Source organism: Microcaecilia unicolor, chromosome 1, assembly GCF_901765095.1.
Source record: "Microcaecilia unicolor chromosome 1, aMicUni1.1, whole genome shotgun sequence".
Lineage (NCBI taxonomy): Eukaryota > Metazoa > Chordata > Amphibia > Gymnophiona > Siphonopidae > Microcaecilia > Microcaecilia unicolor.
Genome location: NC_044031.1, coordinates 213,450,725 through 213,465,847, shown reverse-complemented (window position 1 = coordinate 213,465,847; position 15,123 = coordinate 213,450,725). Strand labels below are relative to the sequence as shown.

The 15,123-nt window shown below is 40.0% G+C and overlaps 1 protein-coding gene across 3 annotated transcripts in view; it reads right to left on the bottom strand.

The window, feature by feature from the left end:
- Nucleotides 1-425: 425 nt before the first annotated feature.
- Nucleotides 426-15,123, bottom strand: part of ELMO1 (engulfment and cell motility 1) — a 683,834-nt gene continuing 669,136 nt past the window's right edge. For all 3 annotated transcript variants that reach the window (XM_030204026.1, XM_030204017.1, XM_030204035.1), the window contains 2 exons: nucleotides 4,921-4,998; nucleotides 426-1,580 (listed from right to left, as the gene is read on the bottom strand). In XM_030204026.1, coding sequence (XP_030059886.1) covers nucleotides 1,380-1,580; nucleotides 4,921-4,998 — 279 coding nt within the window. In that variant the 3' untranslated portion in view covers nucleotides 426-1,379. The remainder of the gene's footprint in view (nucleotides 1,581-4,920; nucleotides 4,999-15,123) is intronic.

Below are 15,123 nucleotides of genomic sequence, written 5' to 3'. Positions count from 1 at the left end.
ACAGGTGCCAGATTTGACATTTCCTTAGTTTATTTGTGATCCCAAAAGTGATGTTTGTTGTCAAGCAGAATACATAGCCATATGTACCTTAGATTTTCCACATATGCTGCAACACAATATGTCAAGAATCACACAGCTCACATATTCTCTGTTTGAGCATCCATCTGTGCTATTGCATATGGTAGAGTTTGTTGGCCTTGAGCCCTCTACACCTCAACCAGCAGACACAGCGAAAGTACACTATTAAATCACCCAAGTAGCTCAAAAGGAAAACCGACATTCAAGAAAATCAACACAACTCAAATTTTATTCAACAGCAAATGGAAGGAAATGTTATTTTTTCAGAGCAAATGTTCCAAATGAAAATAAAATATATATATATATATATTTTTTTAGAAAAGTACATACATTAAAGTTTTTCCTCCTTCATTAAATATATGTTTGGCAAAAAAAAAAAAAGTAAAACTTTTTTGTACAAAAAAGCGGAAAAAAAGACAAAACAAAATTCTTTTACATAAAATGTGTAATATTGTAACAGTTACAACAGTATAAACCTGGTTGGCTGGTTATTTTTAGGATCCTCACTAACAGGTAAAAAGTAGTAACCATGGCCTTTGGAAATCTACAACCAGGTTCATGGCTGTTATTAGGCTTAATAATTTTACAGAGAAACATAAGACAGACACTCGTTTCAAAGGCTATTCTTTCAGTCACTGTTCTGGAAGAAATTAAGACTTGGACGAGGAAGAGAGAGTACTTTAAGCAAACAATGAGCATTAGAGCCCTGTAGGTTAACTGAAACCAGCCTGTTCATTCTTCCACAGAACTAATGAGGAAAACAATGAATTGTTAATTTACAAAGCCAGAACTGAAAGAGGTACAATCTGAATTGGCCATGGGCCAGCGTTCTGCGGTTTGTTTGTTTTTTAGGTTGTTTCATCAGTGTTGGTGGTGGCAGCGGCAGCAAAAGCAGTAATGTTGCGTTTAGCTGCTCCTGTGATTACAGCTCTTTTCCAGTTAAAGCGGCAGTAGCAGCAGTATATGTCGTCTTCTCACAGGAATCACATCTAGGCAATTATGCCTTCACTGCATTTCCAGCATTAAAAAAGGTGGTTGAGGGACAGGGGAGGAACATTGTCCAAGTGCACACTGTCACATCTCTGTGCCAGGTCCTCGCTGTATTTGTGCCTGTGGCTAAAGCAATGCGGCTACTGACTGGAAGACATATGACAATTATCCTCAGGATGTGGGGGTGCACTTCAAATAATAATAAAACAACAATATCAACAACAATACCACTCAATTGTGTGGGTGTTTTGTGCAGTCGCCTCTGCAGTCATACAACATTCCAGTTTGCACATAGGTTGAACCCAGCAGCTTCAGTTACAGTCGTAAACAAAATCATAGTTGCTGGGTTCCTTGGGGATGGGTGGAGGGGCATCAGGGATCTGAATGTTTTCTAGGTCGAGCAGGCGGAGCTTGATCTCCATGCTGAGCAATGTGTCTAAGTCGTTCCGTGTCAGCTCAGTCATCATATCCTTACCCAGGAGGGCATTCAGCCCATCTGTCCAGATACAGTACTGTGGGAAGATAAAAGAGTTATTATTATAATGGCTAATGCAAACAAGCTATGTCTGAATTCCTGCAGTATCTATCAATCAAATACCACCCTAATGAGCTTCAAAATTAGATAAGTACAACCATCTCTGATGTGAATGGTCTGGGGAGTAACTAGATAACTTAAGTATGCTAGGCTAGAAATATCTTTCAAGAAAGCTTTAAATATTCACCATAGAAACAGCTATAAATTTATTTTCAAATAAGGCAAAGTATTAACACTATGAAAAGTGTATTGTTTCAGCTGATGTCCTAGTAAGCAAAAGAGTTGTGAAACTGAACATATACCATTGGTTATGTAAACAAGAAACAGGTGGCTTGGTTGAGATCTGGCTTGGTGTCATATGGCCTAAATATTCACTAATCCAAGCCACGCAGGCTTTGACTCAAAGTATACTACAATCATTTTTCATGCCCAGCCCAACAGATCAAACTCAAAATATTTCAAATGAAAACACTGTTTCATTAAGTAGGGTCACTGAAACTATTTGCTAGTATAGAACTACATAGGTTAGGAGGAGGAAAGCAGGCTTAAAAATGTCTATGGCATATTAGCAAAATACCAAGATCTAACTCAAGAGCTGCCAGCTTGCCTAGTTGTTGGAGGGACTTTTTGGCTGGTACTAGTTTAGAACTTCAATTTTGAGAGAGAAGGTACCTGTTAGTTCCAGAAGACCTAGAGACGTGGTATCTGGAAGGGATAATCTGCTGTGAGGTGCAATCTAAGGCTGACAAAGGAGGAGAGAGTTGTTGCAGGCTATCAGGTGGTGTAAGATCTGCTCACCTACTGAAGTCATTGACCTGTTCCAGCATCTTATATAAAAATCAAACCCCCTTAGTGGCGAATGGCCAAAAGGGCACAACTTGCTCCTTTGGTACCTTAGATTTTGATATGATCTCTGTTCTGGCTGAAGTATTCATAGAACTTTTTCAGGCTGCTTTTAACATAAGAATAGTCATAATGGATCAGTCTAATGGTCTATGTAGCCCAGTATCCTGTTTTCAACAGTGGCCAAAACAGGTCAGAAACCCAATTAGTAGCAACATTCCATGCTACCAATACCAGGGCAAGCAGTGGGTTCCCCATCAGGTGAATTTTCGAAAGAGAAGGGCACCCATCTTCCGACACAAATTGGGAGATGGGCGTCAGTCTCGCAAGGTCGCCCAAATCGGCATAACTGAAAGCTGATTTTGGGCGCTCTCAACTGCTTTCCGGTGTGGGGATGACCAAAGTTCAAGGGGGCGTGTCAGCGGGACTGGAGCGTGCTTAGGAGATGGGCGTCCTTGGCCGATAATGGAAAAAAGGAAGGCGTCACTGACGAACACTTGGCCGACTTTACTTGGTCCATTTTTTTTCACGACCAAGCATCAAAAAGGTGCCCGAACTGACCAGATGACCACCAGAGGGAATCGGGGATCACCTCCCCTTACTCCCCCAGTGGTCACTAACCCCTCCCACCCTCAAAAAATCTTTAAAAATACTTTTTGCCAGCCTCAAATGCCATACTCCAGTCCATTGCAGCAGTATGCAGGTACCTGGAGCAGTTGTAGTGGGGGCAGTGTACTTCAGGCAGGCGGACCCAGGCCCATCCCCCCTACCTGTTACGCTTGTGCTGGTAAATGTGAGCCCTCCAAAACCCACCAGAAACCCATAAGGGCTATGGTAGTGGTGTACAGTTGTGGGCTTTGGGGGCTCAGCACCCAAGGTAAGGGAGCTATGCACCTGGGACCTTTTTCTGAAGTCCACTGCAGTGCCCCCTAGGGTGCCCGGTTGGTGTCCTGGCATGTCAGGGGTACCAGTGCACTATGAATGCTGGCTCCTCCCATGATCAAATGGCGTGGGTTTGGTCGTTTTTGAGATGGGCGTCCTCGGTTTCCATTATCAACGAAAACCAGGGACGACCATCTCTAAGGTCGACCTGAATGTTGAGATTTGGGCATCCCCGACCATATTATTGAAACGAAAGATGGACACCCATCTTGTTTCGATAATAGCGGTTTCCCCGCCATTTGCCGGGACGTCCTTAGAGATGGGCGCCCTTAGAGATGGTCGTCCCCGTTCGATTATGCCTTCTGTATGTCCCAGTGTTCTAGACCCAAGCACTGAACATACCAGTTATGGGGGTCTGTGCCTAAAAGAGTCCTATTGCATTCAGCACACTTCTTAAAACCATATGGCACCCTCATTGACAGGGAGGGAAAAATGGCTGACGCAAGGTCAAAAGGCTCAATGGCCCGGGGAGCTTGAGTACTTGCATACTCCAAAATGGTCGATGCTTTCCATGAAAAGATGGGCTCAGAGGCCCCAAAGACCAGAAATTGAAAACATGACAAATAATTGAGAAAATGAATAAATTAAAATTGAAAAAAGAAGAATATGAAGAAAAAATATTCCAAAATAGGGAAGGCACCCAAAAGGGAAAAGTTTGATGCGCTTAATACAACCTCTCTGCTCTGTGGAAAATGGTAGAATGCTGGTTCCATGCTCGAGTGTCAGGTGGGAAGGCACCCTCACATGCGCGGTAGGGGAAAATGCACTTGGCAGTTGCTCCGTGAATGATGTGATTCATATATGAGAATATTATGCCTGCTTGTACTCAGAGAAACTGAGGATTTCTGGGGGAGAGGAAGGGAATGTACAGCTGAGCAGTTTGCGTGGATGGGCATACTGGACAGAGTGCATGTATGGTCTTTATCTGCCATTATGTTGCATGTTTTATATAACACTTGATTTTGAGCATGGAGAAGAAAGATGGAGTTTCACAGTACAGAGAAGGGCTAGGTAAATAAGCCTGGACTTTAGCCAAGCACCCTATGCAAACCAAACGCTCACTTTAACACACTGACGTGTAATCCGGGCAGGAGTCGATTCATGCAAAATTTAACCAACACTGAAAAAAACTACAAATGGTATTTCCTAGGGTTGAATGTTTAGCAAGCAAATGAACTGATATTCTATTTCCAAGCACCCTATAATAGTGATACATAAAATATAGGCTGTATTTTTCATTACTGTTATTAATTCTAAGTACAATAAATCTAAGAGAATTAGCTGCCATAAATCTATTTTTTTTTCAAAAGAATTTTTCTTTAATGTAAAGGAAACCAGAGAAAATCTGATAGAGTGCTCTGCTCACTCAAGAACTGGTTTACTTTACAAGAAAGCCATTTTCATAAAACTCTTTCCTTTTAACTTGCCAGTTGTTTATATTATAAAAGCTGCCTATTAATCATCAACGAAACTAAAGCTTTCCTTGGTGCTAATTTGAGACTGAGGGGGAGGTGGGGGAGGAAAGTACTTACTTCATGTTTGTCAGGAGCAATGAAATTCAACTGGCCATTGGAGTCATACAAGATAGAGAAAGCCAGCTCAAGCACCTCCTGGAACAATAAAATAAAACACGGATAAATAAAAACATCTTCATAAATCTTACCCCAAGTACTGTGTACTGAAGCAGCCTGAATTAATGGATTTTCAAGCAGCGTCCAATAAATTGTTGCTTAATAAGAATTCTATATCACCTCCAGCTGAAACAACCATGTCAGCACAGCACTTAGCCAGAGATGTGTGCACTGGCCCATGCAGAACTCTCTTTTCTAATACACTCATTTTACGGTTGTTATGGGTAGGAGGGTATCCTTCTTCCCTCAGACCGTTCCACGCGCATGCTAATTACATGCTATCTGTGCAGCAAACCTACCAACTGACAATATGTCCTTTCATAGGGTGCAAACAATATGTCAGGTTAAGTTGATCACTCTTTAGGAGAACTGATTACCCTTCAAATCAATGCATCTGATCTGCTTCTGTATGTTGCACCTGTTGTCACATGTAGCTGTTTGCTAGGAATTATTAGGAAAGGGATAGAAAATAAGACAAAGAATAATATAATGCCTTATATTGTTCCATGGTATGACCCTCACCTTGAGTACTGTGTGCAATTCTGGTCATCATATCTCATATAGCAGAATTAGAAAAGGTTCAAAGAAGGGTGATCAAAACGATTGAGGGGATGGAACTCCTCTCATATAAGGAAATGCTTAAGAGGTTAGGGCTCTTCAGCTTGGTAAAGAGACAGCTGAGAGGGGATATGATACAGGTGTACAAAATCCTGAGTGGTGTACAACAGGTAAATGTGAATCAATTTTTCACTCTTTCAAAAAGTACAAAGATAGGGGATACTCAATGAGGTTACGTGGTAATACTTTTAAAACAAATAGGTGGAAATATTTTTTCACTCAACCAATAGTTAAGTTATGGAACTCAATGCCAGAGGATGTGGTAACAGCAGTTAGCATATCTGAGTTAAAAAAAAAGGTTTGGACAAGTTTCTGGAGAAAGGTCCATAGTCTGCTATTGAGACTGACCTGAGGAAAGTCACTGCTTGTCCCTGAGATTGGTAGCATGGAATCTTGCTACTATTTGGGATTCTGCCAGGTACTTGTGACCTGGATTGGCCACCGTTGGTAGCAGAATACTGGGCTAGATGGACCCTCACCCTGACCCAGTATAGCTATTATTATGTCTTGGGTGGGGTATTTCATTACTAGTGTGAAATTATCTTTTCAATGTAGTCTACTTGACCTTGGGAAGAAGAGAGAACATGACAAACCCTCTCATTCTATAACTTGGCAAATACATTTAAGTGCCATTTGCATACTTAAATGTATAGATTACTAGCACTTACATGGATAAGTATACACTTGAGTGTAAGTGCTAACTGATTGCTCAGTGCTAAATGCAAGGGGGTGTTCGTAGGGGAGGAGGAGGACTGCTTTAAGTTACATGCAAAAGTGCTGCTACTGACACGGTGTAAGTGGGCATACCTAAATGTAGGCTAGCATTCTATACCACAATCTTGGCACCCAGATTCCATTATAGAATCAGAGCTCAGCTTACTGCACCTAGGGTACCTAAATTGTGGTGCTCAATTATAGAACTGTCCCCACAGTGCATGTGGCAACACTGCTATGGAAGATCTCTAGGTTTCCTTCCAAGAAAAGTAGCCATTTATGGCTACTAAGGTTTTCACAAACATGTTCCATTTTGAAGTAATGCCTGAAGCAAAACCTGCAAGTTAGGCTTGGGGTGAATTAAGTCTGACCTAGGGTTGCTGAGAATTTGTTGACTTCATGGATAACCAACTCAATGTCACTAATCTCCTGTTACTGTTTACCTATGCTTGGTCTTCACCTAATGTTCTTCATCAGATGGATTTGAAACTAGTTTAAAATGGCCTCCAAGTCCCCAACTTTCCATGAATGAAACATTTAATATCATATTCTCCTTTACTACTTGAACAGTTGTATCAGAGATATGAAGAGATCCATTTTCAGCAAGGAGACTTTTGGTCCATTCCAGTTTTAGAACTTGTATATCCTCATGGTGCTGTGTGGTTTGTAATTCTGCTTGTTCCTTGGAAATTGAAACTGTGATAGTAATTTTAGAACAGGGTGTATAGGCAGGGAAGGCACACAGGTGCATATGCTGCATATATTCAATAAAGGCAACATCAAAATTCTATAAAAGTTACTAAAAATTGCATACTCAAATTTGGGTGTGTGCAATGTAATTGAACAAGCCAATTAGAACCAATAAATTGGCGTAACAAGCAATTATTGGTGCTAACTGGATTTAAATAAAATTTATGTATGGGTTCAAAAAGGGGGCATGGCCATGGGAGGGTCATGTATGGATCGGGGGTGTTCCCACAATTTATGCGCATTGTTATAGAATAACAGGAATCTGCACCTACTTTAGGCATGGGGATTTACACCAAGGGTTCACTGGTGTACATGGTCACACCTAAAAGTAGTCACAGTTCCCGGTGCTAAGCACTATTCTATAAACAGTGCTCTTTCAAGCTATATGAGAAGACTGCAGATGCTATTTTGGAGCTCTACCCTGAAGAAGATTGCGAAACCTGGCCATGTTGGCAGAGGCTCCATTCCTTTTCTGAGCTAAGTATCTCTTGAATTTCTGATACAAATTTTTGATATAAAAAAAATTAAAGATAAAATGAGGGTCCAATGAAGAGTATGCAGTGCTACATTAAGAAAGTGATTGTTGATAGCACTTGCATTGTGATACCTGAGGATCCCCTTACTACAGTGTTTGCCAAACCTGGTCCTGGAGGCACCCCAGCCAGTCAGTCAGGTTTTCAGGATATCCACAATGAATATTCATTAGAGAGATTTGCATGCATTGCCTCCACTGCACGCAAATCTCTCTCATGAATATTGATTGTGGATATCCTGAAAACCTGACTGACTGGCTGGGGTGCCTCCAGGACCAGGTTTGGCAAACACCGCCTTACTAAAAAAATGTTTTAGTGTGAATATGAATACACTTGCAAGTTTGATGGTATTTAAAAATTGATAATTTAAGAATGTTTGCTGGGAAAATTGATTTTGTTATGTATTAAATACCCCCCCCCCCCCCCCATCTATACTTGGTCCTGTTTATTGGATACATCTAGGCATGGGCATTTATACCAGCTATAGGACTGTTGGTCACACCTATCCATGTGTTCTCTGCTACGTGCACTAGTATTCTGTAAAGAAATGTAGGTGCTTACTTATAGAACAGACACCATAACCAGTGCCTATAGTATACACCCTGTTATAAATTACCCTCATATTGCATAAAAGTAGGTGCTTACCTTTTCTGATTGCCTACTTCTATACATGTGTACACCAAAACAATTTTATGTCTACTTAAGCACCTAAACTACTGTTCTATATTCTCAACCCCTTTATAAAATTACCACTTGTATGCCTCAAAATGCATGTAGAGTGCCAAACCATACTTCCCTCCTAACCAACCAAAAAAGAGAGCCAGGACTAACCAAAGCAGCCTTATCACAATCTCTGCTGTACCTTTTACACAGTTATCAGGATTTCAGATATACATCCTAACCTGGTAGCAATTATAAATCCTAAGCCAGGATATTTGGAGTATTATCTCTTAAACATACTGCTGCTAATGCTTGCCATAGTACTTGCATTGTGCCAAAGAGAGGTTCCTTCTGCAGTTTATAAGATGTAACCTGTATGGTCATCTATACACACGTGCTTGGAAATTCTTTCTAATCAAGCCTGTGGTACCCAAGATGATGGGAAATATTTCTCTACCTTTTCCGTGGTGTCTTGAGTGCCTTCCTTAGTCTTGAGGATCTTGTCTTTCTCCACTTGATGGAGAGAATAATCATTTGGCACTTGCACCTCCTCTTATCAATGGTGTTCTCGTGTTTTTCTCCTTTACCATGATGTCCAGCTTTCTTGCACTGAACATTTTATTGATTGGGATGGGAATGTCCCAAGTGATTAGAATTTCTTTATGTTATGATACCAATGTTTTTCAGGTACATCTTCTCTTTTTAGGTAGACTCATGGAGCATAGTGCAGCTCACCAGCTTTTCAATTTGTTGAAGGACAGTAACTTTCTTGACTCCTGGCTTCTAAGCAGGTTTCAATGCAGAATCTTTACTTCTGGCACTGACCAATATTAATAATTGTGGATTAGATGGCTATCATGATTGTGCCTTGGTCCTTTATGATCTTTCTGTGTCTTACACACCAAGGACCATTCTGTTCTATTAGATAAGTTGCATTGTATAAGAAGTCAGAGTTGTATAGTAACTAAGTAAATGTAACTAGTTACTGTACTTAAAAGTAAAATTTTTGTTACTTTTACTTTTAAAGAAATACAGGATAATGTGCTATTTTTACTTTCACTGAAGCAATAATTTTGCCAGTTTTTACTAGTTTACTCAGTTACATCTGATGTTTGCAGTTAAAAGTAAAATGTAAAAATGGAAGGGAGATGTAAATGACAATTCCTCAGTAAACCAAATAAAACAGCAAAACTGGGAACAGGATTTTGCTATTATAAATCTTCTCACTCAAACAGTGGAGAACAGAAATTAGCATGATCAACACAACACTTCTAAAAAGCCAAGGAGATGAATAATTAAAAGTAGTTCTTCAATAAAGTATAAGACTCGACATGGTACTATGTTTCGGCAAACAACACCTGCCTCGGGAGTCTGTATGTTATCAATGCCGGTAAACAGAGCTGGAGAAAAACAAGCCAAATCAAGCCTTTAAAAAGACTGTTGATTGGTAAGTGTACAAGGCACATGGGTAAAGGGAGAACAAAACTGTGAGGAAAATCGAATATAGTAAGTGCCCAACAGGAAAATCGCTGTCAGCAAACAGTGGATCATCCCATCTTAAATATTGCTTTTCAGTGAATATAACCTATAAGAACAGTGGAGTTGCCTATATTTGTTGAACTGGTTACTATTCTCCAACCAAACAGAACAGTGATGAATTGGGTCACTTTAAAGTGGAGATGGAAATGAAGCTGAAGCTTGTAGCAATTCTTGGTGAACAGACGTATGTCTCTACCACAAAAGACTGCTCATCATCCCATGGGAAATTTTACATTGGGGTAACTGTCAAATGATTGATAAGAGTCTTTAGGGAGGAAGTCTGCTTGTCTGGTCTCAAGACTGAAGGGTTCCCACACATTTGACGTTCTTGCATTAATTTTCAAAAATATTTAAACAGAGCTTGCCATCTGATGGAAAATTATTTGAACAACAATGATTCCAACTTTGTGAAAGCCCCCCTTGTAATTGGACAGTATGACAATGATAATGATGTTAAAGATGAAGCTGCAAATGATGAAATAGACAGCATTACTTCTAATGTTGATGACAATGATGATGATAAAGTACTCTTTGCTATATGGAAGCCAAAAGTGTGGAGTCTTTTATAGAATAAAGCCTCCTGTTGGACCTACGCCGTCCTCCTGTTTTCTTTGGAAGTGTCGTGTTGGCTACACTACTTCTTTTGCTGGTTTTGTGCCTGTAGTGCTTCACGTTCCTCCACTTCTGTGGATTCCCCTTCAGAGATTCCTTTGATCATAATCTGCAGACCCAGTCAGAAGACATCAGTAATATTGCAACCTGGCCTGATTTGAAGGAACATTTTTTTTTTAATCAGACTGAACAACCACTTTCTGCTAGCGCAGTTGTTGAACCTTTTTAGCTGTGCTGGATTAATGACTCACAAGCACACTCGCATGCATGACAGTCATTTTCAAAAATTTGGTTTTAATAAAAGCAATGTGGATTGAAGTGTAGAACAATAAAGCTGGGATAAAAACATTAACAATAGTTGCACTCATTGTAGTTCCAGTACTTTTACTCAAAAATTATATTAGGCAATAACCTTTTAACTTAATTTTTTAATGTGTTCTTCACTGTACTTTTTATTTAAATATTAAAATGTTTATTTTTTTTACTTTTACTTAAGTACTTTGAACAACACTGTCAGGGTTACAGAACTACACTTTTTTCTTCTTCTTTAACAGTAGTCAGAAACTACAGTTTGAAAGCGTCTCCTCTTTCATCTAGAAATTGCAGTCTTTGCGTGTATGCGCTGGTAGTGATGGTGGATAGGTCACTCAAGTGTTGGTGATCTCTCTCATACTTTTCTTTTTTTTTTTTTATTAATGATAAAATCATACATCCATATACATAGACTTAGAAATAACAGAATTGACTTTAAAGGCAAAAAAGAAAAAACCAATACTTACAACCAGATGATTAAAGTATAACACACTAAATTTACATTTGTCCCCAATAATAGGATCAAGATACTAGGAAATATTTCAATCAACAAAAAAAAAAATTAATAATTAACGGAGGGGGCAGCTCGAATATCTACAGCCAACTTTAACAGCGCTTAAATTAGGGAGGCAAAGCTACAGGTGATCTGTTTCCTTAGATGATATGAATTGTAATAATTTTAAAGGGGAAAAGAATATATAATTGTTTGCTTCGTACGTTATGAAGCATTTACATGGAAACTTTAGCAGGAAAGTTGCACCCAAATTAATCACTCTAGTTTTATAGGATAGAAATTCCTTCCTCCTTTTTTGAGTGCTTCTTGCCAAATTTGGAAAAATTTGAATTTTTCCCCCCCAAAATACATCATTTAAATGACGAAAGTAAAGTCTTAAAATGTTATTTCTATCCAGTTCAAGAGCGAAGGAGACGATCAGCGTAGTTCTCTCTGTGACTATCTCCAGAGAGGTTTCCAGAAACTCAGTAAGATTTAAATCAGGAGGATTCTGTGGTTGATTTTCCCCTCAGTTCCTGAAATGTATTGAGTCCTCGTAATAGGAGGACAAGCCTCCATAGGTATCCCCAATATCTCATTAAAGTATTTTTTTAGGATATCAGTAGCTGAGATTAAGGGAGATTTAGGAAACCTCAAAAACCTGAGATTATTCCTCCTTCCGTTATTCTCCAAGTATTCTATCTTTCTCTCTTGAATTTCTTTATCTTTTATCATAGTCACTGTTAAGTCCTTCAATTGTTTAACTTCTTCTTCAATACCCCCAAGTTTTTGCTTATGTTCCTGAACTTCTGTGGACAAATTTTGGGAAGTCTGCTTTAATTCCTTAATTTCGCCAGTCATAGAAACATTCATCTGTAGTAACGTTTTGTTCACCTGCTGGATTGCGTCCCATAATACTTCCATTGTCACCCGGATTGGTCTTATCAAATCTCCACTCTCTCCAGGAGGTAGTCCTCGGGGAATAGGTACAGCGGCCTGAAACTGACCCTGCATAGTTGCTCCGTTCACCGGGATAGTAACGCTGAGAGATCCTCCATCCACAGGAGACACGCACTCGAGCTGCTGTGGTATCGCCAGCGTCAACTTACTTCCGGGCTGTGGAGGAGGGGTGAAATCAGGAGGACTCAACGTCGCTCCCTCAGCGCTGCGCTCAGGCCACTGCGGGGTCGAGCCCGCCGAAGTAGGAATCCGAGCACCCAGAGTGCTGATTCCGAAGCTCTCAAGAGGTGCCTGCCGCGAGACTGGGGTTGACGTCGAGGCCTTGGAGGTAGGAGCCTGAGTTTTCCCCTTTCTCTTCCCCATCTCTATTAAAAAGAGACGGAGTAAGAGCTTCTGTTGGTACCGCAACTCTCTTTGGACTCAGGAACTCAGCGCTCGCACGACCGTTAACGCCGCCATCTTGATCCCTAATGTGTGGTAGTGGTGGTGGATAGGTCACTCAAGTGTTGGTGATCTCTCTCGTACTTTTCAATGCGTACATGTGTCCATTAAGAAACTTGATTACAAAGTTCTGTATTAATTATTTTGCATATATCAATGATCTGCAGGTTTACGCTGCTTCTGGCTCTAAACTTCCATAGTTCCTGGATAATCAGTATACTTTTGATATACACCATACAAATCATGATAAATAATTTCAATGACTGTCAATGACTACAAACTGAATACAACCTGACAGGTTGAAGTTGAACATTGATAAAATGAAGGTATTTTGCTAAAATAGCCTTATTTCAAAACCTCAGCTCCAGGATTAGTTCTAGAAAATATAGTGCTTGGTGTTAAATGAAAGGTTCAAGTCATAGGAGTAATTTTAGACTCGAAACTTTGAGTGTGGTGATTCACTGTTCTTTTAGTCAACTGCATATTGCTCATTAACAGATAAGGGCTTGGTTACAGTCACAAGCTATTATTCTTTTTTCTTTTTTTAACTTTGAATTTTTATTGAAATAACATCTCAAACATAACAACGAGCCATTGGCTCCAGCACATGACAATGCAACAATTTAATTTTTATTTTAAAATTATGCTTATTTGTGGCCTTTAAAGCATCTAAAAAGGAGATATTTTTCTTTATTTTTGAGGAATTTCTGGGCAAATTAGTTTCTTTAGTTGCTTTTTTCCTGTCAAGTAAATTTACTTGTGATTTTGATTGAAATAACAATAAATAAAAAAAATAAAAAAAATTATGCTTATAACCCTTTTATCACCCCTATTCCCCCCACCCTTCCCCCTCACCCTCCCCCCACTAACCCCTCAACAACTGATTCCCCCAACAGCCCAAATCCCCCTAAACCCCCTCAATATCTGTTAGATGAATCCATTCAGGTGCCTCTGGATTATATCTCCCCTTACACTTATCAGTCAATTTTTCCAACTCTATAATGGTTTTAAATTTCTCAGCCCAATTTCCTATAGTTGGCCCAGCGGACTTTTTCCAATGCATTGCAATAGTGGTTTTTGCAGCGGCTAACCCCATTCTCTTGAATCTCTGTTGCCATCTCTTTCCCCTCTGGTTCCCCCACCCCAGGAGGCACCATTTAGGATCGCATGGAAAAGTACCTTCTAGAACTTTAGACAACCTATCCGTTATATCTTTCCAATAAGGTTGAATCAAACTGCACCCCCACCAAATATGAAAAAAAGTTCCCGTCTGTCTTCCACATCTCCAACAGCTATCAGAAGCCTCAGGGAACATTCTTTTAATTCTATCAGGTGTATAATACCATCTGCTCATCACTTTATACGCATTTTCTTTAATAAGCACACACACCGAGGCTTTCTTGACTTCCAAGCATACCCTCCTACAAGCTCTTATTCTTATCTTACCTTGGCTGAATTACTGTAACTGTTTTGGAGGATTTCAGTCACAGTCCCTTAAGGGCTGCAAACAGGTGAGGTTTTCAGGATATCCCTATCTCTGCTATATGCAACTCTCATACATGTTCATTATGGATAGCCTGAAAACCTGACCTGTTTGTGGCTCTCGAGGACCGAGAGTGAATGCCACTGCTTTATTCTCTGGATTAGTTGGACAATTAAGAAGTCAGTGGAGTAGGGTTGCTTATTATTACCTATGTTCTGTTTTTTATTGATTTAAGTTTCAAGGGTCATGGATTTGATATGCCACCTTTTTGTGGTACAACTGAAGTGGGTTTACATATATTATATACAGGTACTTTCTCTGTCCCTAGTGGGTTCACAATCTATGTTTTTGTACCTGAGGCAATGGAGACTCTGGAATAGTGGGAAGCTAAATAACGTAAAACATATTTAGATGGAATATACACTTCTGGTATAGCATATACAACTGTACTTTTGAGTTAAACCTCCCCCACTTCTCCCCCTATCCTCAAAGAATTCTCAACTGTTCCTGCATCTTAATTATGACTGCCAACATTGTTTCTCCACAGCAGCCATGGTGCGTGTATATATATATATATTTCTATCTATCTATCCATCTATACACATAAAATTCCTGCTTATCATAATAGACCAAAACCTTCCCTTCCCAAAAGTCCCACCATTCTCAAGTGCTAATTTTATAACGGCACAGTTAGGCGTGCCCACTTACAGCATGCCAACAGCTGGCAAGGGGCATGCATACATGTGTGTATAAATGTTTGACCCGCTCCTGCCCTTCCCATGTACACCCCTTACATTTATGCGCTAAGCGAGCTGTGCATTTAAAAGATAGAATACCACTTAGCACTCAGGGGACCTTTTACAAAGGCTTGTAAGGGCCTACGAGCGTCCAGCACTTACCCGGTGGTAAATGGCAATGGACGCACACTGCATGCCTACTGCCCGGGTAGCATGAGACCTTACCGCTGTCAATGGGTGGTGGTAAGGTCT